Source organism: Chrysoperla carnea, chromosome 3, assembly GCF_905475395.1.
Source record: "Chrysoperla carnea chromosome 3, inChrCarn1.1, whole genome shotgun sequence".
NCBI classification, from domain to species: Eukaryota; Metazoa; Arthropoda; class Insecta; order Neuroptera; family Chrysopidae; genus Chrysoperla; species Chrysoperla carnea.
Window position 1 is genome coordinate 25,002,228 of NC_058339.1, and position 26,133 is coordinate 25,028,360.

At 27.8% G+C, this 26,133-nt stretch overlaps 1 protein-coding gene across 1 annotated transcript in view; it reads left to right on the forward strand.

The window, feature by feature from the left end:
• The window catches only part of LOC123295100 (putative fatty acyl-CoA reductase CG5065), a 31,759-nt gene extending 6,725 nt beyond the window's left edge, over positions 1-25,034 (forward strand). The window contains exons 2-8 of the mRNA XM_044876318.1: positions 17,201-17,449; positions 18,260-18,568; positions 19,168-19,363; positions 19,426-19,624; positions 20,103-20,342; positions 21,590-21,847; positions 24,591-25,034. Of these exons, the coding sequence (XP_044732253.1) occupies positions 17,207-17,449; positions 18,260-18,568; positions 19,168-19,363; positions 19,426-19,624; positions 20,103-20,342; positions 21,590-21,847; positions 24,591-24,753 (1,608 nt within the window). The 5' untranslated portion in view covers positions 17,201-17,206 and the 3' untranslated portion in view covers positions 24,754-25,034. The remainder of the gene's footprint in view (positions 1-17,200; positions 17,450-18,259; positions 18,569-19,167; positions 19,364-19,425; positions 19,625-20,102; positions 20,343-21,589; positions 21,848-24,590) is intronic.
• The last annotated feature ends 1,099 nt before the right edge of the window (positions 25,035-26,133 follow it).

Below are 26,133 nucleotides of genomic sequence, written 5' to 3' on the forward strand. Positions count from 1 at the left end.
TTCCTGTAGTTTGTCAATAATTTATACAAAATATTAACAGGAATAGTGACTTAATAAAAGTATTCAATATTTCTTTAAAGGGATCGTTTTACTAACCGTTTAAGAATAGGTGGGTAATATGATTCCATCGTAGTTCACATAAAATATTAAATGTTCTTTTACATTGATTGCATCAACGATTAGTATGAGAACAAAAATCACTGGTAAAACGATCTAAATCAACAAATTCAAGACTGGCCACATGATGGGGGATTAATTTTAACGTATATAAAGCGGATTATTTTACCCGTAATGACATATTTGAATATCGTCATAAAAACTGATCTTAAAATTTATTATACGCTTATCAAAATGTGTTATAATATTATTAAAAGTCAACAGAAGCCAAGAATAAAACAGCCAGCCGGTGAAAACTAATGAAAAAATTAGAAATTTTACGTTGAAATTTGTTTTACCATAGATCATAAGTAGTAAAATTAATACTTTTACTATGAAACACAAACTTGCTTATACATCGCCATAAGTCTTTGTTGAACGATTAATTTGATCACGTGGATGCTATCAATCGATAAATATACTAGATAGCTTTAATGGTTCACTTAAAACACCGAGGAATCATTTTACCCTGAAGGATCGTTGTAGAGCACTTCTCCCTAAATGTTGAATGAATTTCCGATTTCAGTGTAAAAATTCTACACTCAATGCCCCAATGTTCGTTAAAAAGCTTCATTTATTACTAGTACACTTTTTAAAATTTTATCAATTATGTATACTTACATTTTCATCAAATTCGAAAAATTTTTAAACTCTGGGTAAGGTAAGATACTTTATTACTTGTACTAATTATAAAATAATATTTATGACAAAAATGTAAACCATTAGATAGCAATCTCGTCAATCAAAATTATATAAATGTCAAGGATTAAAAAGTTCAGTAGGTACATGCATGTTACTTATAGAACTGGTTTTCAATTGAAGTAAGTGGAAAATAGTTCTTTTTGTAAATTTTTGTACACTTTAATGACACTGATTGTAAATAGAAAAGGTTAATCTTATAGTAAGTAGTTCATAAAAGAACAAAGATAATTAATTCTGGATGAATTAACTATGATTTACTTGGTTGTATATACATCAAATAGTAAAACAGTGTAAAACCCGCTTAAGTCTCTGAGAATATTTATTTGAAGAGAAGTTGCTTGAAATATTTAATTTAATGTTTTAGATAATTTCTGCCAATCTTAGTAGTTCAGTTAGTTAAAGCGTAACCAATTTTGTACTCAGTATGGCGCCATCACAAGATAAATTAATTAAATTAATGGTTATTTATGATGAGTTGGTGTAATGTAAGGTATATGCAAGAAGGAGGTATACTCAGCTTCTCAAAATAATTGAAGGGAGAAAATAAATAATTATCAAAAAAGGTGGTAAATCACATGGGATAATACAGTGGGCTACATGCGTCCTGGTAGAATTGTCGAACCAACCCTTCAACCTACCTTCCTACTAATGATATTATCAATAAACCCCACACTAAACGAGATGTGATAATAAAAGCTTAGAAAGCTATACCTCTGATTGATAGCCATATATATACTAAAGGTATTTTCAAGATGAATGTACATACTTGTCGGCAGATCTGGCCTGTTTTTTGTTCACAGGCTCAGAATAATATAAGCTGTGAGATTTCGAAGCTGCATAATTTTTGGTCGACTAGATCGCTAGATAATCAGTTGCTAAGTTCGCGATTTCCCTATTCAAAGTATGTAAAATTCACTATCCTCCGAGCTATTTTTTACTATATTAAAAAGATTTTCTCGACAGAATTGAAAAAAATAGGAGATTTGAAGGGATGTTTTTATAATAAAATTTTAAAAAAAATTTAGATATTAATTTTTGTTTTTGAGATATTATGACGTAAATTGGGAACGTAGGCATAATTACCTCGTGTTTTAAACGGTTAAACTTTTTGAAATTTTGGTATTTAATAGTAAACCTTACTAAGTTCTTAAATTTAATTTCTCGTTAAATTCTGTCGAACGAAAATTCTACAATAGCTTTAGAATATAAACTGCAAATACCATGCTGGAATTATCTTACCACTGCTTTATTTTTCAATGATTTAGATTACTTTTCTGCCGCATTACTCCAAAAATTATGAATTATGAATTCGCATTGACATGTTTGTCAGAATTGTTATCGACAAATAAGATATAAGCTATAAACATAACATTAACAATTATATTCTTAAGTAATAAGTACCTATTTAATATGTTTATGAAAGTTCTAAATTATAAATATTTCAGTTTTTTTAGTAAAAAACATTTATTTTTATGTTTAATAACCATGTAAACTTATAATAATTTGGCAACTTTCCATTTTTAGTTAGGTGATGTTACACATCGATGATGCATTAAAAAAACATTTTTTAACTTAATTTTGATGAGTTAAACTATATTTATTAGAAATTTAGAGTAATTTAATGTAAAATTTAATATTTTTTACAAAAGTATTTATCATAAATATTTTTATTCTAACATAAATTGATATTTGTTTATAACAATGTCAATGAACTTTAATATCAAATGGATTCCTGCACTCAAAATGAAATTTTGCTAGGTCGTATAATATACAAATTGATTTATTTTAATTTAGTCGGGAATTTTTCTTCTTAGATGTGCATAAAAAAAACGTTTCGGACTAAAGTTTTGTTTTTTGGAGACCTAAATTCAAGTTTCGATATCAGAGTTTTTATTAGTGGACGCTTTCATGGTCAAATGAGGGTTTAAATTTAATTCTTTGTAAATTTTCTCTATAAATTAAATAAATAATAGTTTCAAAGAACTAAAAAATAAGCTTTTGTAAACTAGCTGAATTAAAAAATTGAAAATTATTTCTATAAATTCAAAAAAATCATTTTATCGTAAGAACGTGGGATACAATTTTCAATTATTGTACATATTTTATAGACAGATATATTGGTAAAAGTAAAATCATTATAAAATATCTTAAAAAGCACCCCACGTTTTTTTAGATGAATTTAAACAAATTATTTTCGACTTTTTAATTCAGATAGTTACAAAAGCGTGTTTTTTAGTTTTTAAAACTATTCTTTATTTATCAAAAATTCAGTATAAATATGGTGGGAGCGCAAATAAATGTATATATTTTGAAAGGGATCAAAATAATGTTCAAAGTTTTCGTTACATTCGTATGAAGCTAAGCGTGTAAGAAATTTGAATTTTATGTTATTGATTTTTTAAATTTCAGTAAAAATTTGAATAACTAAAAAGTTTAATTTGATTAAATCGAGCCCATGAAAAAAAGTTTCATACAAAAGTGTCATATTTTTCACTAAAGTAAAAAAATTAAGTTGGATCTCATTTCACTATTAGTAAAAATTTTACACCCAATAACTTTGGATTGATTTTTTCGCTTAAATGCATAGTTTCCGAGTAACTTTCGAAAAATTGTGGAAATACCTGGAAAATCGTAGATAACCTCTCACCTTCTTTTTTTTGTGCATATGAAAATTTTTATTCTACAGGTAACCAGCTAAAAATGTGCATAGGTGTACTCAAAACTTCAGTAAATCATATGAAATTTCACCTAACTAAATGGGACTACTATGTTTCAAACTAAAATATGGCACTAAAGCAGTGATTTAAGTAGAATTTATCTTGAAACTGTTTTTTTTATTTTTACACTCAAGTTTGTGCTGACATGACAGACAAATAGATGAATACTAAATAGTTAAATAGCCAGACAGACGTTCTTCCATCTTGCAAAAAATAAAGGCATGCCTATACAAATGTCTTAATTAAGTATCTTCAATAAGACACTTGTATCTTTAGAGAAATTAATATTATGCGAATTATAATTAATTAGGAATAAGAATTTATGTTTGATTAAATAAGTAAAATATTATATATGGTCAAGAAATTATTATGTCTTTGACAAAAAACTGGTTTTTTAAATGTTTATATATACAATTTAGAAACAAAATACAAAATCAGTTACTTTTCATTATTTTTATTAAATGAAAAACTTTCTTTCAGTCAGTGGCGTATTTAGGATTTTTCTTGGGCGGTTACACGAGATATCGATATTCATTCTTTCAAAGTTTCTTTAAAATTTTATTTTCTTTATTTTCGCTTCTTATTTCCTTATTATATTGCTTTTACTATTTTTCCTTTTGTATACCATTTAACATAATTTTTTGTTCAATCAACAGGAAACAAAGTCTATAAAATAATTGAGTAATTTTAATTTTTATGTAAAATTTAAGTTCTAAAATTTTTTCGGTTAATTGATGAACCTGATTTTTATACTTTTTGGATCAAAATAACCCCATCCAACGAGTTTCATCAAATTCCAAAACAAAATTTTTTTTACGTTTTTCTCGATTTTTTCAAAGGGGTACCCTTAAAAAAATTGCAAATATCGAAACAATTTTTCTATCTCCAATATCGATAAAACTCAGTTTATAAGGTAATTTTGACCCAAAAAGTACAAAAAACGGGTGCAATTGTTGACTGGTCGGATAGTTTTTGAGATACGAACTAAAATCGATCAAAATATTGCGATATCTCAGAAACTCTGCATCCAATCATTAAATTAACCTGATTTTTATAAATTTGGATCAAAATTACCCCATCCACCGAGTTTCAGAAAAACACAATTTTACTTTTACAACCCTTCAATTATATTAATATTATTTTTAAATGTCATAATATTCCATGATAAATCAGAAGAGCTATAAAAGTTTAGCTGTTTGGATTCCTTGAGAGCTTGCTTCTTGTAAATTATTCTTTTAATTCCATTTCAACCACACTTTCACTGCAAATGCATTTTTAATTAGAAAGAAAATAGTTACAAAGTGTAATAATTTTATGGTTCAATAAATATGAGTTAGTACATTAAAATATAGAATTCCATATTATATATTTATTTTTAATAAATATACGTATAAATATTTAATTTGAAATGATCTATGAAAAATAAATCAATTCGACAAAAAAAAAACCTAATTATAATTTAAACATATATTCTGATTTATTCAGAATTATGCATCACATGAAGCATAATTTATTATATGATTTCTACACATAAATTCTCTAGGTATAATAAGGTATAATAATAATGAATAATAAATTCATAGGTTAATATATCTCAAAGATTAAAATCTAATGTACTATAATACAAGGATTATACACTTTAACTTAAAACTTGAAATTTTTTTTTATAATTGTCTAATGCTTAGAAGGTGCCATGTTATTTTCAATAAGTTAAAATAACAGCGACAAATTTTGAATTTTTCGTATTACCTGTGATTAGTATTATAACTGATACAATAAAGTTACTTAAAAAAGTTAAAAGGACTCAAATAATTAACAGTAAATAACGAAAAACGACAATACGTGTTATAGGTTTTTTTTAATGATTTATAACTTTAATTGAAGTTAAAATAATTGAAGTAAATGTAAGCAAAAATCAGTTAATCAAAACCAATTTTGACCAGCTTTATTGGGCTTCATCGCTTCCACCATATTTTGGTATACTATATACAACTTAAATTTATATAATTTTAAAATTTTAATATTGTGTGATAAAGTGTACCTACTTAATTCAAATTTTACATGATATCCGGAAATGTAATATAATTCAGTGTTACAAATTTTGCATAATTGCGTATAATATTTATTATAAAGTATTTATATTTATATTTTTGGTGAAATTTAATTCTTATATTATGAAATGATGTCAAATAATTTTGGTAATCAATTTATCTTTTATTATTATTATATTTTTTATTTAAGCACCAATGAATATATGTTTAAAGGAATCAACCAAGTAATTTATAAAATATTAAAATATCTATAAAAAAATTATTATTTTGACATAAAAGTAACAAGTGAAAACAAACGAACAAACAAATTACTGAGTTAACTGTTGAAATACCATGTATAGACAGTATTGATTACGCTTTCGTTTGTTTTTTTTAGATCATGTAAGTAAAACAAGAGCCACTCTTATACACAAAGCAATAAGAGTATCTTACTTCTCACTTCCTCAGTGGATATAGTGGATATCGTTAAAGATCTAAATTGGTTATTAAAGAAAACCGAAGTACTAGCTCTAATCTGATGTCCTGCATCAAACTCCGCAACTTTTGTATAAGCTATTGTTTGATTTGTTAACTACAAAACGAGCTATTAGCCATTATAGATTAAAATAACTCACCCTGTATTTAACGTATTTCTAAATATATACATTTCCTGTACTATATAATGTTTCTAACCTAATCTGCACCTTAAAGAGTGATGTTTACAAAGGTTGTTTAGTCTTTTATAAGGAACATTTTTTATATTCAAACTTTTGTTCTATATCTAACGGTTTACAAGATGGGTCTTACGGACCAATGACCTAATTGACCTATGTTGCTTATTTAGGTAGACAGACAGACAGACAGACAGACTGAAAATGGTCTAAAGAAGTGATTTTATGAACACCTACAACAAAATTTTGTTCATAGTATAAATATTCTTAAGCGTTACAAACTTGGGACTAAAGTTAGTATATCTTGATATATTTAATATATACACGGTATAAAAATATTTAAAAAAGCAGCAAAACATGGTACTTAGTGCAATTTCATGTATATATAAAAGTAATTACTGCATAAAATATAGGTTTTTTACTATTGCAGTGCAATCGTATCATCATGTGCAGCAATAATTGCACATTAATTCGCACTTAAACATTTTGTAACAAGATAGACAATTTATTTTATTGGCGATACATACCGGGTAGAACAAAAAGATGAAGCAAAGACAAGCAAATAACTCTTTTTTTGATACGAAAATTGTTTCTAAAATCCTTGTACAAGGAGCCAATACTTTTTATTGGAAACATGTTGTCGATAGATTAGATAGGAATTTAATAAATTCGATCTGTTAAAAATTTGTTTAACTACTTTGTACATTAACTCCTTGCCAATGATTGTTTTGTTTATACGATTACAATTATTCCCGGATAAATGTATAGAATAGATATAACTAATTATCTCAAATTTGAGCTAATATTGTCCCGGATGTTATTTCCTATATGGATAGTCGTTTTGTTTCCGGGTGAAGTATTAATGTGGGATGAACATTTTTAGAGTGATTGACTTATTGAAAACTTGACTTGTCTTCTAAAAATCTGTTAAACGAAAACTTAAAAATACTTATTAATTATTAACAATGTTTCGATAGATTTTAAAATGAACATACCATGTTCAATTTTGCACGCAAGCTAATAGGAATTAATCAACGTTCAAGGTTAGAATATAAATAAATTAAATTCTTTGTTGTGATAAGCTTCCATTCAAAAAATATATTCCGGGTTGCCAAAAGATATTCCGGAATATTTTGAAAAAATATGAATCTCTGGTTTATCTTTCGATTTACCGGTTTATCTTTCGGAATTTAGAAATGGCAACCTTATGAATGTCTTAATCGTGTTTTCCAAAGGTAGAAGCTCAAGATACAGGGCTCAGATACCAGATAGATTCATAGTACCATAGACCAAATAGCTTTATTGAACTGTTTAATACAAAAATCCCCAATTAGTATTTAATTGGTTCCTCGTAATTAAACCTCAGTCAGAGCCGTAAGCCCCTATATTTGGTAAGAAATGCATGGCGTTTATTACAATACTGGTATGGAAATATGGCGTTACTTTCAATACATTATGTTGTTATTTTACCGCCATGCATTTTTTACTGTGTACGACAGGCATTTCGATAAATTAATTATGCGACATCATATTTTTGGGTCATTAAACGACATTAAACATGATGACTTAAAAAGAGAAAAAGAAACTTTTATTACAAAAACTTGTTAATGCTATAAGATGTGAAAATATGTGTATCGTGAAATTTTTATCACATATAACCTCTATATACAGTATACCATGTAGTAGATTCTGGGAAACCCATAAAAAGAATTGCGCAAAGAATATATCTGAGAAAAAATCCAACAAAAAATAAAACGATCGAAAGCCAAAATTCATAAATTTCAGGCTGAGTATAAAATTTAAGTGTTTCGAAGTAAAAACTTCTATTATGGGTTGAGTGACTCAAGTCTACCCGCGTAAATTGGATTAAATTAATTTGTAACAAAATCAACTGCGAGAAAATTAAATGTTATCGTAATATTTAAATAATTCTTAGTTATTATCTATTAGAGGGATAAAAGGAGAGTTTCTCTTCGGAAAAATTCGAGGTAGCTATAAATTTTGAAAAAACATCTTTGACCATATCAGGTACAACATAGGTAGTAAAAATTAATTACTATGGAAATGAATGGTCAAATAAACCTGGTTCAATTCATTTCGAAAAGTGAAATGGTAAAATAATTAGGTAATTCAAAACAATAATTCAAAAGAACAAAATCAACTCAAATATTTCAATTTCAATATTACAATATTTTCAAAAATTTGTCCCAAAAATGATAGCTCTCTAAGTATCCTTTTCATCTCATTTAATGTCCTTGACCATCACTTTGATATTGATTTAAGAAGGAATTTTATAAGTTTAAAGTGTTTCTCAGTGGCATTGTAGCCCCTAAACGGTCGAACCGACTTGAATGAGAACATTTTATATAGCTAAGTTTCCAAAAACCGGTATAAAAGGAATAAATCGCATTTTTGTCGAGAGTTTTTTTAATTTTGTAAATTTCACTTTCGATATTCGATAACATTCTATTATTTCCAATGTGCACTTGTACACAGAGGTGGTATAGTAACAGATTAGCATTATATTTTTTTAAATAAAATTTCTTTGATGAAATAAAATAATGCATTAAATACGTATAAAACCTTGATAAATGTACTTACCTATAAATAAAAATAAAATTATATATAAGATTTACAAAAAATCTGTTTATATGCCTGCATACACATATAATTATTAATCTTTGTCATTGTGTAACTTAAAATTATTATTTAAGTATTATAATTGAACATAAAAATTTAAGGATGTACGAGCGCCAGGGCATTTTTCGATAAAAGGGTTGATTTTTTTTATATGAAGTTTGACTTAGTCTAAATCAATTCTGAAAATTTTAGGGGGGGGGAGAGGTTGTCCGATTATTTAAATAAATAAATGAAACTTCAAAAGTAGGTATATTTAACATTGGTCTTATGGGAAAACGGTCGATGGATGATATGTTTTCATAGATTTCTCCAAAACGAGTCGGTGGAAATTAAAAAAAAAAACTATTTAAATTAAAGTTAAAACCTTAATAAATTATTGAAAACAAAAAAAAATACGTTGAGCCCGAATAATTAAGGATGTATGAGCACGGTAGTGGAGACACAAATTTAAAGAAATATATTTTTTCAATTTTGATGGTGAATTATGTTATAACTTGATAATATAAGACGAAAAGTAAGAATAAAATTTTCGATATCTAGAATAATTTTTAAAATATCGAAAATTGAAAATTTTATCCTTATTTTTCGTCTAAATTCATGAAGTTATAGCAAAATTCATCATCAAAGTTTCAAAAAAAGGTACAAATAATTTCAACCACAAGTCTAACTGTGGTACCTTGGCGCTGGTACTACCTTAACAAATAAATGTTAAAACAATAGTATAATAAAGTATTTTTATGTCAATATTATTGATGGGTCGTATAGTTTATATAGCATACCACAATAGAAATTAATTGGTATCAAAAACAACTTTTGGTTCAAACAATTTTTGAAAAAACAAAAACCAAATGTCTGTTACAAACTAATTTCAGGTTAATTGATTGATTGATTACTCAAATCATTTAATTTCGTATCCAAAGAAAACTGGCTTTCTGATACATGTAAATGTTCTACAGATCGTTCAAATCGATCGATCATAAAACTCTCTGGGCCACAAAACTTTTTAACGAGTAGTTTTCGAGCTATAGGAGATCAAACCTACACATATATTTAGGTATAGCAAGTATATGACTAGGAAAATGGCTTTCTGTGAAGCCACAAAAATTTTTAAACGAGTGGTTTTCGAGCTACGAATTATAGAACTATAATGTATGTGTGGCGTTGATCGCCAGTGGCTCGAAAATAACTCGTTAAAAAGTTTTCTGGCCGTGAGAGCTATTGAGAAAAATAGAACATTAAAAATGGTATCATAGTAATTTAAGTTAAATAAAGTAATTTAATTTAATAAAGTAACTTGTTTTTGTTAATGAAAAAATGAGTGTGGTAAATGTACAAGAAAAGTAGTTCTCATCTCACGGGATAGACAAAAGCTTTTTTACATGTATTTTTATCTAGAAATTGAGATAATATAAATCGATTTATTTCATGGAAAGAAAAAACTTCAAGAGATGTACCTACACGATAATTTTTGTCTATAATAATCTTTATCATTTAATTAAAATATCAATATTTATTTTTCTAATATATAATACTAGCTGTTACCCGCCCGCTTTGCTGGGCAACATCCTCACTTGCACCCCTCCCTCCACATTTCCTTGCGTTGGATAACAGTTTTGTAATGTACACGTCATGCTCTTTTATTTGATACCCCACTTAGGTATATTTGTAAATATTCGATATTTCCTTCCCACTTTCTCGCTACACCTTTCTACCCTCCGAAGGTTAAAAAAATTTCTAAATGTAATTTAAAACATTCTGACCAAGTTTTGAACTATTAAAAGCCATAATTGAAAAATATGAATTTTTTATTCATGAACACCCCCGCAACCCCCCTTGTGGGTGGAATTTCGTAAAATCCGTTCTTAGCTGACCTCTACTTGGCAAAAGGAATATTCCTCCCAAGTTTCAAGTCTCTAGGTCTTATAGTTCCAGAGATATCGTGATGAGTGACTATCTATCTATCTATCTATATCTATAGAAAGTCTCCTATATATTTATAGATTAATTTTTTTATTTATGCGTGTTTGGAATTCCATAAATCATACTTTTTTTTTAAAAATTAATACATAATTGGTCATTTTTTATGAATGAAATATTTAACCTATAGATAGATAGATTCCATACCGTCATCATAACCTTTTGAAGTAGGATATGGAATCATACACACATTATATGCGTAAAAATATGAATATATCTTTTAAATTATCAACTAAAACAACTTTTACTTTTTGGGAGAAAGTTTACGAATTATAATAATATTTGTTGATTATTTTTATACGTAATGCTTATAGATCGTGAGCCCATAATCAAGCGAAATTTCTTTGTTTTTTTTTAGTCGGCTATTTCAAATAGGCTATTTTTTGTATCTATCGGCCAGAGGAATGGTCGGAATAAGCGACATGTTGATTTTGTGTGTGTCGAATTTAAGATGAAGACACTCTCATGTTTTCGTTATTTATAGGAATATCGATTAGAAACAGGTTCTATAGGGTGATGGGTCCCATTTTTTAAGATACTTAACCGAAATCTGAACTTTAAACTTATAAACTTTAAATTATGAGAAAAAGTTGCTTAGAATATTTTTATACCCATATACATCCTTACCTTTTCATTATTTTGGTTTTTACTCAAATTTTATAACTACATAGTATGTTATGAAATGTAACAACTGGACAAATTGATAATTTAATGGTGTTTTTTACATTAAAATATTTCAATAAACTTGTTATAATTTTGTAAGTAGACCAAATTATAAATAGGAATTTGACATGAAAATCGATATTTGGGTATCAAAAAAATTCTAAGCAACTTTTTCTAATAGTTTTTTTCGATATCTCTAACCATCTCTGACGCTAGACAAAATCAGTGACATGATTTCCATAGATTTGTTTTGATTTGTTATTTGACACAATATTAAAATTTCTAATTTCTTTTTTTTTCCAAACTTCCCTTTATCGATCCTCAAAAAAGCATAAAGAGAACCATGACTATTTCGCTTCATTATGAGCTCAAGGTCCTAAACAGACACAGATAGATATAGATACACCTATTAATAGATTTTTTTTGTTTAAATAACTAGTTAATGTTATATAAAATAATTGGCATAATAATAATTATTTAAAAAAAAAACAATTCATTATATTTTCACCAAAAAGATTTGGTTATATTAAAATGACGAAGACCTTTGTAATCTCTCTTGCGAATATCTTTGGGATTATAAGCGGCTTCGCCTTGACCATTAGTAATATAGCATATATATAAGAGTGTATCAACTATTAATATAAATGCAAGTACCAAGTACGTAGTACCTATACTAAAGACAATAATTATTCGAACAATGTCTAATAGTCTCATCAATCAATTACAACCTTCGAATTTATTGATAAAAAATCCTATCAGGGTCGGATCAGTGCCATTCTTGGGATGCAGCAAAAAATGCAGTCTTAAGTTGTTTCTTCAGCTAGTTCTGATACAATAAAATATAGATATACAATTTGAACTGAAGAGAAAAACTCCACGCAAATCATTTTATCGATGCTCTATGCTTAAGAATTCGTCATTACTTCAGAAAGTGTATGAATCAGTATTTAAAAACAAGTGAAAACAAACAATGAACTGAGTTAATTGTTGAGATACCATGTATAGACAGTGTTGATTATGCAATCGTTTGTTTTTAACGTTCTGTAAGTAAAGAAAAAAGCCACGCAGAACTGATATTCCCATACAATACTGATTTATACATATTTATTTTTTAATACAATATTTATTTATTTAAAGGAACATTTTTTATATTTAAACTTTTGTTCTATTTCTAACGGTTCACAAGATGTCCTACGGACCCAACACCCAGTTGACTTACGTCGCTCATTTACGAATTCGACCTCACTTTTTGTACTCTATAAAAATTTCACCTTGATATCTTTTTTCGTTTTTGAATTAGCGTGTCGACAGACAGACATCCGAAAATAGTCTAATAAGGCGATTATGAACACCTATACCAAAATTTGGTTCGTAGCATTAATATTTTTAAGCGTTACAAGCTTGGGACTAAAAACTTAGCATACCTTGATATATTTCATATATACATGGTATAATTATACTTTTGGTTGATAATATGTTTGTGAAATTCAAAAGTATAAAATTTTTTCATCATTTTTCGTTATGTTTAAGATTAAATTCACATGTACGCAAAATAATTTTGATCTTTCGATCATGTCGCCCAATATGTAAATCCAGGCCTGTGTGTATGCATAATTTATAATTAAATGATATTAGTAACTATTTGAAAGAAAGTTATTGTTTTTATCCTAACAGTTGAAATTAAAAATTGTATATCTGCCAAATTACTAAAGACATACTCATGGAAAATTCAATGAATGGGACCGAAGTTTCTGGGGGAAGTTTTGTTATCATTATTTATTTTATGTTATAGCAATAAAACTTAGAGTGGTTTAAGTTTTGCGTTTATTTTTTATTAATATATATCAATTTTTTATTTGTATGCACAGCTATATTAAAATTATTAATCAGAAATTTACGGACTGACGTTTAAGAGTCATAACCACCATAGCTTGTTTATAAGAAGCAATTGTAAAAAAAAAAACTTTTAACAAAAAGAAAACCGACTTCAAAAAAAAAATTTTTCCAAAACAAATTAAAATGCACTAAAAAGTAAACAAATAATGATAATATAATGGAGTTAAAATTATTGTTATTTTTGGAGTCGGTGTCAGCCAAGATAATGTAGCAAACTGTTCTGTTGTTAGAGTTATTTCCTTGGCTGACACCGACTCCAAAAATAACAATAATTTTAACTCCGTTTAGAACGTTTTTCACCGGAATTTTCTTTATTTGTATGTAAGAAATGACCTATGAAAAGCCTATTTGGGTATGGTATAATAGGCTTTTCTGAAAATATCTCGTAAATAGTTTTTTCTAAAATATCCCGTAAACTATTAAGTTTATCGCAGTTTTATTATTATTTTTTTTTTAAACTTGTTCTTTTCGTTTTTGAATAATTGTTTTTACGGACTGACGGACGGGCCGGTCGGCTTTTATTTAATGAAGTTGATTTTCCGTTTTCAAGGTGTGTAAAATGTAAATATATGTGTGAAGGTACTTCTGAATTGAATGCTTTAGGAAAAATTTAATGAAATAAACAACGGAACGTAATTATTAATGCTCTTCACCTTATTAGAGGAAACTCTTCAAATAATTATGAAATTTTAATTATTTAAATGTTTTGTAATAATTTTAACTAATTATTTTAATTAATAAATTGTTTCACCACTTTCTATTTAAAAGATGAATTAGTAGATGAATTCCTAGGTATGTTGCAGAACGTATATGGTCACAAGCTTAAGAAAATTTTTGATTAGATTAATTGCGGCAAATTTATATTAAGTTTATAAAAATATATGCATATAAAAAAAAGCTAATAATTTTGTAAGATAAACGAACCATTAGACTTCCTTTATTTAAAGTTTCTTTTGAAAAATTCAAAGCTTTTGTTGGCATTGGTGCTCGCAGTTCCAGTTTAGTTGCCCTTAAACTTTTTTTTTTAAATTTTAACTAATTTAATGTTTTTTTATTTATTTTTTTTTTTATTTCTACTTGAAGTATTATCAATTTGGTAAGTGGTAGCGTTACTTCCAATTTATTCTGAATGAAGAAGAAAGGAGAAGAAAAATTTATTTTCTTTTTATTTATAGGGAATTTTATCACAGATTTGATATGCAAATTACATAATGAACAAAATTAAATCTAAATATAATTTCTCTAGCTTAGTTTTTTATAAGTGTCTAATTTTCAGTTCGTAAGCCTATTTTTCGTCATTAGCCACCACGAAAAGCCTTAAAGTGAGGGATAAATCATGAAATTTGACAAAATAATAAGGAAGATATCGCGTACCCAAGAAAAGCAGGCTAAAAAAATAACATATATAAGATATGAGTTTTTTAAATATGCGGGTATAATTAATTATATGTTTTAGGTATAAAATATTTATTAGCTTCACATTCACATTTCTATAGAAAAAAATGTGAAAATGAAGCTGTTGTAATCAAGCCAGAGGAAAAACTTAACACCCTATCACAGTTTGCATTTGAGTTTCAAAGTATACATTTGAGAGGAGTTTGAAAAATTCCTGCCTGGCGAACACCATAGTGGCAAATTTTTGTGATAATGTCTACTATTTTATTTACAATTCCGAATGCAAAAAATAGCCAACTGCTTAGAAAGTTGCAAATGTATAAAATTAAGGAAATGTTCATTTTTGCCCACAAATCAAAAATTTAAAGGTATCGATTAAGTTTTGAGGAAACTTTTTATTAGTTTTAGAATTTATACTCACTGTACGAATAACGTTTTGAAAAGTTTATTGTAAGATGGTCAAATTTCGCTTATTTTTTCCCCATTGGAACCTAGGTATAAAATATTTCGTCTAAGACTGGCTTCGTGCGGGTTAGTAAAGAGTCCAAATTTCCGTCTGGCAAATTAAAATTATACTGTTATTATAAAACTAAAATAAATCATAAAACTAAACTAAATCATATTAAAATTATAAGCTACCCTTAAATGGTAGGTTTATTTTAAAATATGAAAAATAAGAATGGGAAAGGTTTTGTAGAATTATTTAAAGGGATTTATTTATTTTTATTTATTTATGAATGCGTGTATTAAGTCAATAAAAATAAATGTATAACATTACCTATACCTACCTACCTTATATATTAATTGAACATATAAGATAATATTTTCATTTTTGATAGAGAAATGTTTTCAAGAAATTTCTTCTCTTTATAGAAAGTAAGTTTACAAAACAACAAGTACATCTATGATAATGGTCAACTCATACATAATATAATAAATTCAAATGTTTTGACATTCATGTTAATAAAAATATTTATAATAACTGGTACACAACAATTTAAAATATTTGAACTAATCTTGAATAAGTTTAATATAATATACATTGTTATATATGAAATATTTTAAGGTATACTATGTTTAGTCACAAGTTTGCAACGTTTGTCTGTCTCTCGATAACACGATAACTCAAAAACGAAAAAAGATATACAGCTGAAATTTTCATAGCGTGCTTAAGACGTAAAGACCTAGGTTGAGTTCAACATAGGTCAACTGGGCCTTGATTTTTTGCTCTTTATGTATCGATTGGATGCAGAGTTTCTGAGAAAATCGCTCTTTGCGTCCAATTTTGTATAATATCTCAAAAACCACGCATCCAATCATTAAATAAACCTTATTTTTAGATTTTTTGGGTCAAAATTAACTTATATAATGAATTTTATCGATATCGCAAGGCAATAGAATTTTTTGCTCATTAGCATTCGTTGCTCCAATATTTTGGAATTCAATTAAAATAAGAAGCAACGCCTATAAAATTTATTTAGGCTTAGACATTATGGTGTAATATTAAAAGCGAATTGTCGATTTTTATTCTAAGTTCTAATAAGTGTTTAAAATGTGACCTAAAAATATTGTAATAAATTTAATAATTATAAAGTATTAAAATATAAATCATAAATAACATAAGAATGGCATACATTTTATGTTTAATGCAATATAAATCTAATAACAAATTATAAAAATAATTATTACTTATTTATAATTATTTAATTAACAAATTGTTTTCATTAATATTCACAAATTTTATAATTTCATTTTAATAATTGTGAGAATTTATGTAAATAAATAAAGGTTGGACTAATACTTTGATTATTTAAAATACAAACATTGCAGAATGCAGAAAGGTCATAATAGATAGTCCAAATACGTCTGTAAAAATGCATCAGGCTTTTTAATTAACTGAAAGCTGATTGCTAAACAGTGTGAAAACCGTTCCAAACCTCAGAACTCAACCAACTCCTCTATAGTCGACAAACTAAACCCAACCAACTCGAAATTACAATATTCCGGGTCTATAAAATTTTCGGTCTATTTTTTCTAGGGTGTATTTCTTCCGATTATCGATATCATAGCTGCAGGAGAGCATAATTTTATCATTTTTTCAACTCTTTTCGGTTGTCGCGATGTTATAGTATAATATCTACATAGCCATGCTTTCTTGAGAAGACTTTCGAATTTTTTCGAGTTACTGAATATTTAAAGTTTCATTAATCTCGCTTGATCATTTTTGCTCAATTGTGACCCAACCCAATCAATATCTGCCACAGTCTCAATTCCTACCCATAATTTCATTTCGAAAATGATAAATTAAATGTTATAGAAAAATTTTAAATAGCATTCTTTATAATAATTTCAGATAATTATGATGACTAATAACAATAAAGCGCCTCCGAAGTCACTGACTAGCGTAGCTGAAATTGGTGAAGTTGCAACGTGGTACGATGGACGAACCATATTTATAACTGGTGGAACAGGATTCATGGGAAAAGTACTTATAGAAAAATTACTATATGCATGTCCTGGGGTGGCTCGAATTTACGTTTTAATGAGGTCGAAAAAAGGTAAAACACCTGAAGCGCGCATTGAAGAAATGTGGAAATTACCTGTGAGTATAATTTTGTAATATACATTATTTGAATAATCGCAAAGAAAAATTCCTAAGAAAAAATACTTTTACTTACACATGTTAAACAAATTTTTGAACAAAAAGATTTTTTAGAAAGTAATAAGAACGAATAAGGTTTTTAGAGAAAGAAAATTATGGAAACTTGTTTGGAAAATTCGATATTTTTATGATTCGAATTATTATTTGTGTTGTTGGTCTCAGACCAAGCGGATTACAAGAAAAATCGAGTAAAGGGGGCATAAGAAGTTGTAAAGTTAAAGGGGCTTAAAAGGAGTGGGTCAAAGGGAAGTTCGAGGTGAAGGAAACTTAAGGGAGGAACTGTAAAAGGAGGTTCAAGAGGTGGTCAGGTCAGAGGAGCTTAAAGAAGAGTATTCAAACCAAAAAAGGGAAAATTATTTGATGATTATTGATTATAAAATTTAAATACTATAGCGAAACCGACGGATAACTTCTAGAACAGCTAGCATACAGACAAAATATCTTTATGACCATTTGATTCTGAATGTATTTTATACACATATGTAATAATATTACAAATACGAAATACAAGTTGCCTATAAATAAATAAATTAACTCTCTTGTAATAAAGAAATTTTTGCAATGCTGAAACTTTTCGTGTAAGGTATTGTTGTTGAGGCAAAGTGGCAAATTTCTCATGAGTAAGTTGCAATTATAATACCGTGATCTTTCGTACTTTTGCAGCTATAGTGGAGTAAAAGTATTTTATTCATATTCCTATATAATCGATCCTATATTTATGATTAAATAATTAATTTATTTCTATTTTAGATGTTTCAACGTTTACGTAAAACGTATCCAGATTCAATAAAAAAGATTGTACCATTATATGGTGATATTGTTTCGGATAATTTAGGTTTAACAGTAACGTCGAAAGCTCGTTTACATGCCGAAGTATCAGTTGTATTTCATTGTGCAGCAACATTAAAACTAGAAGCAAATTTAAAAGATTCAATTGATCAAAATACTGGTGGTACATTGCGTGTTTTAAATTTATGTAAAGAAATGAAACAATTAGAAGCATTTGTACACTTGTCCACAGCATTTTGTTGTTGTGATGTGCATGATTTGCAAGAGAAGGTATTTTTTAATTCATTTTTAGGCAATCGGATATACATAAATATTTGTACAATAGCATATATTAAAAAATTTATAGTATGTTAATCGCAATTTACTTTTTCAATGTTTGTCCGTATTAGCGTGAAAGATAATTGCGCCTGTCGAAAGTTTTGGTCCATTTTTCACAGACTCAAAAAATACTTATCCAAACCTAATAATACCATCAAAAACCCTTTGGTTACCTATAAACAAACACTTTCGGTTTAAACGGGCAATTAATGTCATAATTATTGTAATAAAATAAAAAAATTCTCAACGGTAGAAGTCTTTTGGGCCTTAGAGGTACTGTTTAGATGACGAACGATCTGGAAATTGGGAGTCCTCGAGTTCTTTATCGATATCGCCGAATTTATACATTCGTCATAAATTTAAACCACAGTATCTTGCTTTTTGAGTTAAAGTAAGTGATTTTTTATTAGAATATAAGGCGAATGGAGTACTAACTGTATTTTTCAAATAACTTTGAAAATTGGGATGATTTTCATAAGAGCTACTGGAGTGTCCCCTTGAGTTTTCATTATTGTTAAATTATGATTATTTTTACTAAAACCATGTTTTAGGTGTACGCAACGTCTGATAACCCACAAGATGTAATTCAAGTATCACAATGGCTGCGTATGGATGCTTTAGAAGTAGCGACACCAAAGTTAATTGCACCACATCCAAACACATACACATATTCAAAAAGACTTGCTGAAGTTTTAGTTGCCGAGCATTTTCCAGATTTGCCTATTTCAATTGTACGCCCTTCAATAGGTACATAATCATTTTTCAATATCCATAAACGAATTCACAAATAAATAAAAATTTCTTTCTAGTAACTCCATCTTGGGAAGAGCCTATTCCAGGATGGGTGGATAGTTTAAATGGTCCCGTTGGAATCCTTGTTGGAGCTGGGAAAGGTGTTATCCGTTCAATGCATTGTCGTTCTGATTATAATGCACATATTATTCCAGTTGATTTTGCGATTAATGGTTTAATAACAATAGCATGGCGCACGGCTACAGCATCACCTAAGTATGTTTAAATCATCAATTTAAAATTGTTTACATATTGCAGCCATATTGTCAAAGCTACTTTGTTTTCGAGCTTGCGCCAATTTTGATAGAATATGAGTAAGGGGATCATGGCTCATAATCAGCCGAAAAATTTCTCGAAATGGCAAAGGACTCCGGACCACTTTATATGGAGAATGGCTTTGGGTCAAGGGTCTCCATTATTTGAAAAAATATTCATCTTGTCATTCTTAACGAATGTCTCAATGGGCACAAATCTCACTAACGTTCCGTTTTCGAGATATTCCGCGTCTAGGAGCTAAACTGCAAATCTCGTAGCCGATGGATGTCCGTGGCTAAACCAATTTTTTTTAAATGTATTATAAGAAAACTTGATTTTTATAAATTGGTGCTAAAAATTACTATCAACAATTTTTATAAATAAATATTTGAATTTTTATGGCTGGTTTTTTTTATTAACATTTGTGTTTCTGTTTTAGACCCCGAGAAATACCAGTGTACAATTTAACAAATCATTCAACATTACCAATAACATGGGGTGAAGTACTAGTAAAAGGTCGTGTTGTTGGTAGAAAATATCCATTTGAAATGTGTTTATGGTATCCAGATGGAAATATGCGAAATTCTAGAGCAGTGCACAATTTCTTTGCATTCTTCTTTCATTTTCTGCCAGCTTACTTTATCGATTTTCTGATGATAATATTTCTACAAAAACGTTTGTAAGTTTTAAAATACATAATCATTACACTAATGAATTAAGTTTATTAAGACGAATGAAAAAAGCTTTTTATCTAATTTCAATCTGATGCGTACTTAATTTAACAAAAAAATTAATAAAAAATCAATAAATTTATCCAATCACAGAGCATTTTAATACAAATTTTAAAATAATTTAATTGGCCAGTTTATATGGAATAAAAAACTCTTCATTTAGTTTTTAATGAAAATTGTTACAATTCTGAGAATCCTGACTTTGGTTTTGTTTCGAAAAGCTTATAGATTCATATTCCGCAAATTGACAGACCCCATTGCCCCAATTTTTGTGTATTCCCTTCCCTTCCACAGAAACAGTAAATATGATTTTTTTGTAAAGCTATTCAAGGCTTTTTGGGCTAGTTCATGTAAAAAAGCGCCCGTACCTACTGATTTTTTTCGTAAAATTCACCGTTTTCGAGATATTAACAGTTTAATATTTGAAAAAACTCATTTTCAAAGAAGAAAAACGAGGATAAAAATTAAATTTTTGACCTTATCAAAATTCTAAAATAATCTATGAACATATTTTATAAAGTTCAGAAGAGTAATTAAGAAATAACCCTTTTAAGTTAAGAAAAAACCTGTGCCTGTGCTAGTGTTCGTATATCTTTGCTTAAAAATGGCACAACATTCTTTGTTAATTTATTACAATTTATTATGAAATTTTCCATCCCGAAGAAAAATCAAAATGTTTAGAGACATATTTGAAATTTTAATGATAAGTCTCTCTTCTTGTCTATCGAAAAGAAAATTTAGGTACTAACGCCCGGCGTAACGTTTTCTAAAAAATAGTTGACTATACTTAACAAAACGATAATGAACTATGATAACGAACAGGAAGCCGTTTTATTGAAAGAACACTTAATTATTTAAATTGGCCATCTGAAACGTCTGTCATAGTGAATTATTATATTATAATTATAATTAATTAATTAATTATAAAATGAACGTACAATTTGCTCTCTATTAAATTAACTCAAGAGTAAAACTCATACATAAAAATACAATGATAGCCTTCTAAAAACCACTCATTGTAGCTCAACAAGTGCTGAATCAATCTCAACTTTCAGATAAAAAATATATCAGATCCAATGAAAAAGGAACTAGAAATATGACTTTTGGGTATTGTTTAATATGAATCCTTTCAGTTCCCGATTATTTACAAGTTGAAAGGAAAATACTAATTAATTTATCCTTTCTTTGTCAATAGCATGGTTCGAATTTATAAAAAAGTGGCCATGGGATTAGATTTATTACAATTCTTCACAACTAGACAGTGGAAGTTTAATGATAAAAATTACTTAAGTCTCTGGAAAACAGTAAACGCAGAAGATCGTCGACGATTTCCATCTGATTTCAGCCAGCTTAATACTGATGAGTATTTAAAGAGAATTGTTCTTGGTGCGCGGCAGTATTGTATGAAAGAGGATCCAAAAACCATTGGAAAATGTCGAGTGCAACATTTCTTGTAAGTATTAAAATAATTATAAGTTGAAACATTTACCTGGGAAAAAAAATTGCAGCTTTTTAAGCCTTCAGGAAAGCATTAAGAGTAAAAATATGCGACAAATCACATCTACGAAAGGTTTTTTGGCATGTTTTAAAAACTGAAAGTGGGAGAGTATTTAATTTTTCTACTGAATAATATGCAAAGCTTGAAGAAGGCAATTTAAGTAGTCGAACGATATGAGATCATTTTTAGTGCTATGATTATTTCAGAACATACAGCATTTTAAATTCAGAAGTGTCTATTTTGCATGGAAATCAAATATCTTGATCCAAAAAGATCGTACAGGAACTTCGTTAAGCTCATTTTCAAGAAAAATAAATAAACTTTAGACTGGTTTTAGAATACTTGTTATAAAATAATTTTTAAAATTTGTGTACGCTTCCAAGCTTTATATAAAATTTAGGAATAATATTTCTCCACCTTCCAACCCTATATACAAAGTGACATGGTGTGATAAAATTTTTGAGTAATAGATTCCAAAGCTAGAAAGTACAATTTTCCAAATGAGCTATTGAAGTTCTTTTTTAAGGCTTTTCACAAAGAAATAACAGTATAGGGCAGACCATTTTTCTCGTTTTTTTTAACGCATTGTTGCCGCCTGTGGTTTGTTTCTTAAATGATAATAATCTCATAAATTTGACAAGCAGTAATTAATATTAAAATAAAATAATAAATTTGTTCCTCTTGTCAACTTAATTAATAATTAGATAATTATCACCATATAATTAGAGCTATAATTTTTTTACACATTTACTTTTAAAAAGTCATATTAACTTTTCTACAAAACCATTTCTTAACGAATGATATCATTTTACATGAAAAAGTGGGTGGTTTGTTATAATAATTATTTTTTTATTATTTTTATCTTGGAAATTAGAAACAAATCAAAAATTCTAGCCTCTTTTAGGTTTGTTATAGGGCGCAAGCTAACAGTAATGTTTTGGTAAAATATTGCGGATAGCCTGAATACTTTCTTTAACAATCTTCATCTTCTCTTCAAAGAGGAAAATTTCTCTATAGAAATTTCGATTCTCTCATTTTGCTGTTTCTCTTAACATTTCAATCACCGCGGAAATGAAAGATGATGACTTGTTGACAATATCAACGAAAAAACCTTTTCTAATAGTCTACCCTCAAGAGCTCAAAATAACTTCTTTTTTTTGACTCAGAAAACATTTTCAATTTACGCCAGACGGAGCAGATCACAGACCAAATTTCAAGTAAAGACGTGGTTAGCTTTAAATGCTTTTCCATAGTAGGCATTCAAAAATACTTTTATTTTTAAGCCGTATCTATAGACACGTATTCAAAAACTTTAAGGTCGTGGTCGAAATGTTTTTGAACCTACTTTTTATCCTTATAAAAAATTTGTTCTACCATTTGTTAACTATATGTGAACATTTATGTCTCATTAATTTCATAATTCATTCATAATAGCGTAAAATATGTGTAAACGCATAAATGTAAAACAAAAAATTTTTTTAAGCAGATTAAATCATTGAATCATGTCTTGAATATTTAATTTATTAATAGAAAATAAATTAAAAAAAAACTTTTTAATATTTTGATTGTATAATTAATACAGTTTTCAATTGATTTTGATTTCACTTTAATCATAAAGAAATACATACATTTCTTTTTTCTTTTCTTTTTAACTTGTCTTTTTTAGTGTTACAAAACAGTTTCAGTCATTTTATTAATAATTTATTTTTCATTTAAGGATGTAGGAACAGGGCAGCAACTTATAGATTAAGGTAGTACTATCGGTAATAGCATTCAGAATTTAATGAAACTTGGCATAGTTGTCCATGATTATATCATAATTAACCAGTTAAATTTTTAGGGGCCTTCAGAGATCTAAAAAAAAGATATTTTAACATTGATCCTTATGGAAAATCACAGATTTCATTTTATTTCACAAAACTGGACGTTCAGATTTTCAGTTCTCTGAAGCCCAATAAAAATTTAACTGGTTAATTATGATATAATCATGGACAACTATACCAAGTTTCATTAAATTCTGAATGCAAAGTTTATTACCGATAGTACTACCTTAAGGCTTGATTTTTTTTTTTTAAATATATAGTTGAAATACATGTAAATCATCGGGATCTTTAATTAATTATTCAATGTTAAAGTTTGAGTTTTAATGCATTGCTTTTATGAAGAAGTCTCAAAAAACGATATATTTTGAAAGTTTTTGATAATTTTCACTTGGAATAAAAAAGCAGAACATAAAAAAAAACTTTTAAATAGAAAGTAAACATATTAGCAATGACATAGGAAAGAAAAAAACCAAGTTTCACCGTCCATATAAGGGATATACGAGCAGGGTAGACTTAGGGTTTAAATTATTTTTATCCTCTTTTTAACTTTGGTGATAGTTTTGTTAAAGCTTCATTTTCGATATCTTCCTTGGTTTTTGAAATATTAAAATCTATCAAGGTACAACATAATAATACATATCAACCCATAATACATTCTTAAACTGCAGGTGATTTTTTAAAAAGTTTCCACTCTTATATTTTGAAAAGTTATAGTGCTTTTAAATTGCTAAATATATTCCAAAAAAGTTGAAAATTACTTTAAAAAACCCTATGAGAGTAATACTCTAAATTTATTATACTCTGCCATAAATTTTAGTGAAAACTTTATATTTTCTCTTTTACGTTTAAAATTACTAATATATAATTTTTTTCAGTTTATATCTATTGGATCGTTCAGTGGCGTTATTCTTCTATGGATCAATCATTTGGTTTTTAATTAATTATTTTGAATCTACACGAATGCTTTTTGACTCAGCTACTGAATACATAAAAGAAATTCCATTTGCTGAAAATTTGGTTGCTAAATTGAAAGAATAATTTTTTGTTTTTGTTGAAATTTTTATTTATAATATGTGCAATATTTACTGTGTAATATCTATTTAATTAGATATTTTTATAAAATTATGACAGAAAAGCCAAAATACTTAGCAAGTAAGAGACTTTAATAAAAAAAAAAGTTCAAAGTAGGATCTTTTAAAGAAGCCGTATTTTAATTTTTTTACAGTAATCGCAAACTTTAAATGGACTTTTTTCTCCAAAGAAGTAATTAGATTTAGTACAGGAAACGGTATAAGGTCTTCACCCATCTGATAACCAGATGAGACATATTTTTTATGAAATTTTATTGATTTATAAATACGTCTATCATAGTTTTCTATCGAAAAGCGTTCATGGCTATTGTTAACTGAATTAATTTTAATAAATTTTTTTTATAACGGTTTTTTGTGGGCATGCCCATACCATTATTTTCGTAATTAAATTATCTTTCTTCTGATCAGTGTAGATCTGTTCGTATCATACGCTCAGAGAGGTCAATATAGGTAACTACACCGATCTTTTATCCAATCGAAATTGATACCAGAAGAAAGATAATTTAATTACGAAAATAATGGCACAGGCTGACCTGCAAAAAACCATTCATGGAAAATGATTTATTCAAATAAATTTAAGTAAAAATAGTCTTGAAAACTTTTCGATAGAAAAACTTTGATAGGTGTGTTTACAAATCAATAAAATTTCATAAAAAATATGTCTCATCTTGGTTATCAGATGGGTAAAGAACGACATTATACCATATCTTAGACTAATTGTGACACTTCTTTTACCTACCCTGCAAACCTTCATTAATCAACCTATTTGTGTAATTCCGAGTTATAATTCTCACGCCCGAAAAATAAAATTCCGTATTTTATTGAAAAACTGTTTTCTAAATAAAACAGCATTATCCAAGTTAAATTTCAGGAAAATAGATCATTTAAATTTCAATATAAGTAAAATGAAGAATTCTCATATATAAAGCGATTTGTAAATCTGCGGAATAATTTTATACCCGCGTATAGAAAGTATACAAAAGGGTATATTAATTTTTAACACGCATTTTATTCCCGCGTATATGAAGTATATACATAAGGGTATATTTAGGGCCGGATTTAATCTTAGCGGCCCTCTGGAAATTGTCAAAAATGACGAATCAAAAATTAAAAAGGAGTTGATTGGTAGATCAAACCTACGTTTCTTTTGAAAATATTTAATAATAATAAATAGATCATTAAAATTAATATCATTAATCCGTCAGCACACGTGTCATTTTTCGGTGATCTTAAGGCGCGTGATGAGACAGCGTTAAATATTCTTTTACTTCGGAAATCATAATCTCTACATATTTTTATATAAGTTTTTAATGCACTAGCTATAATT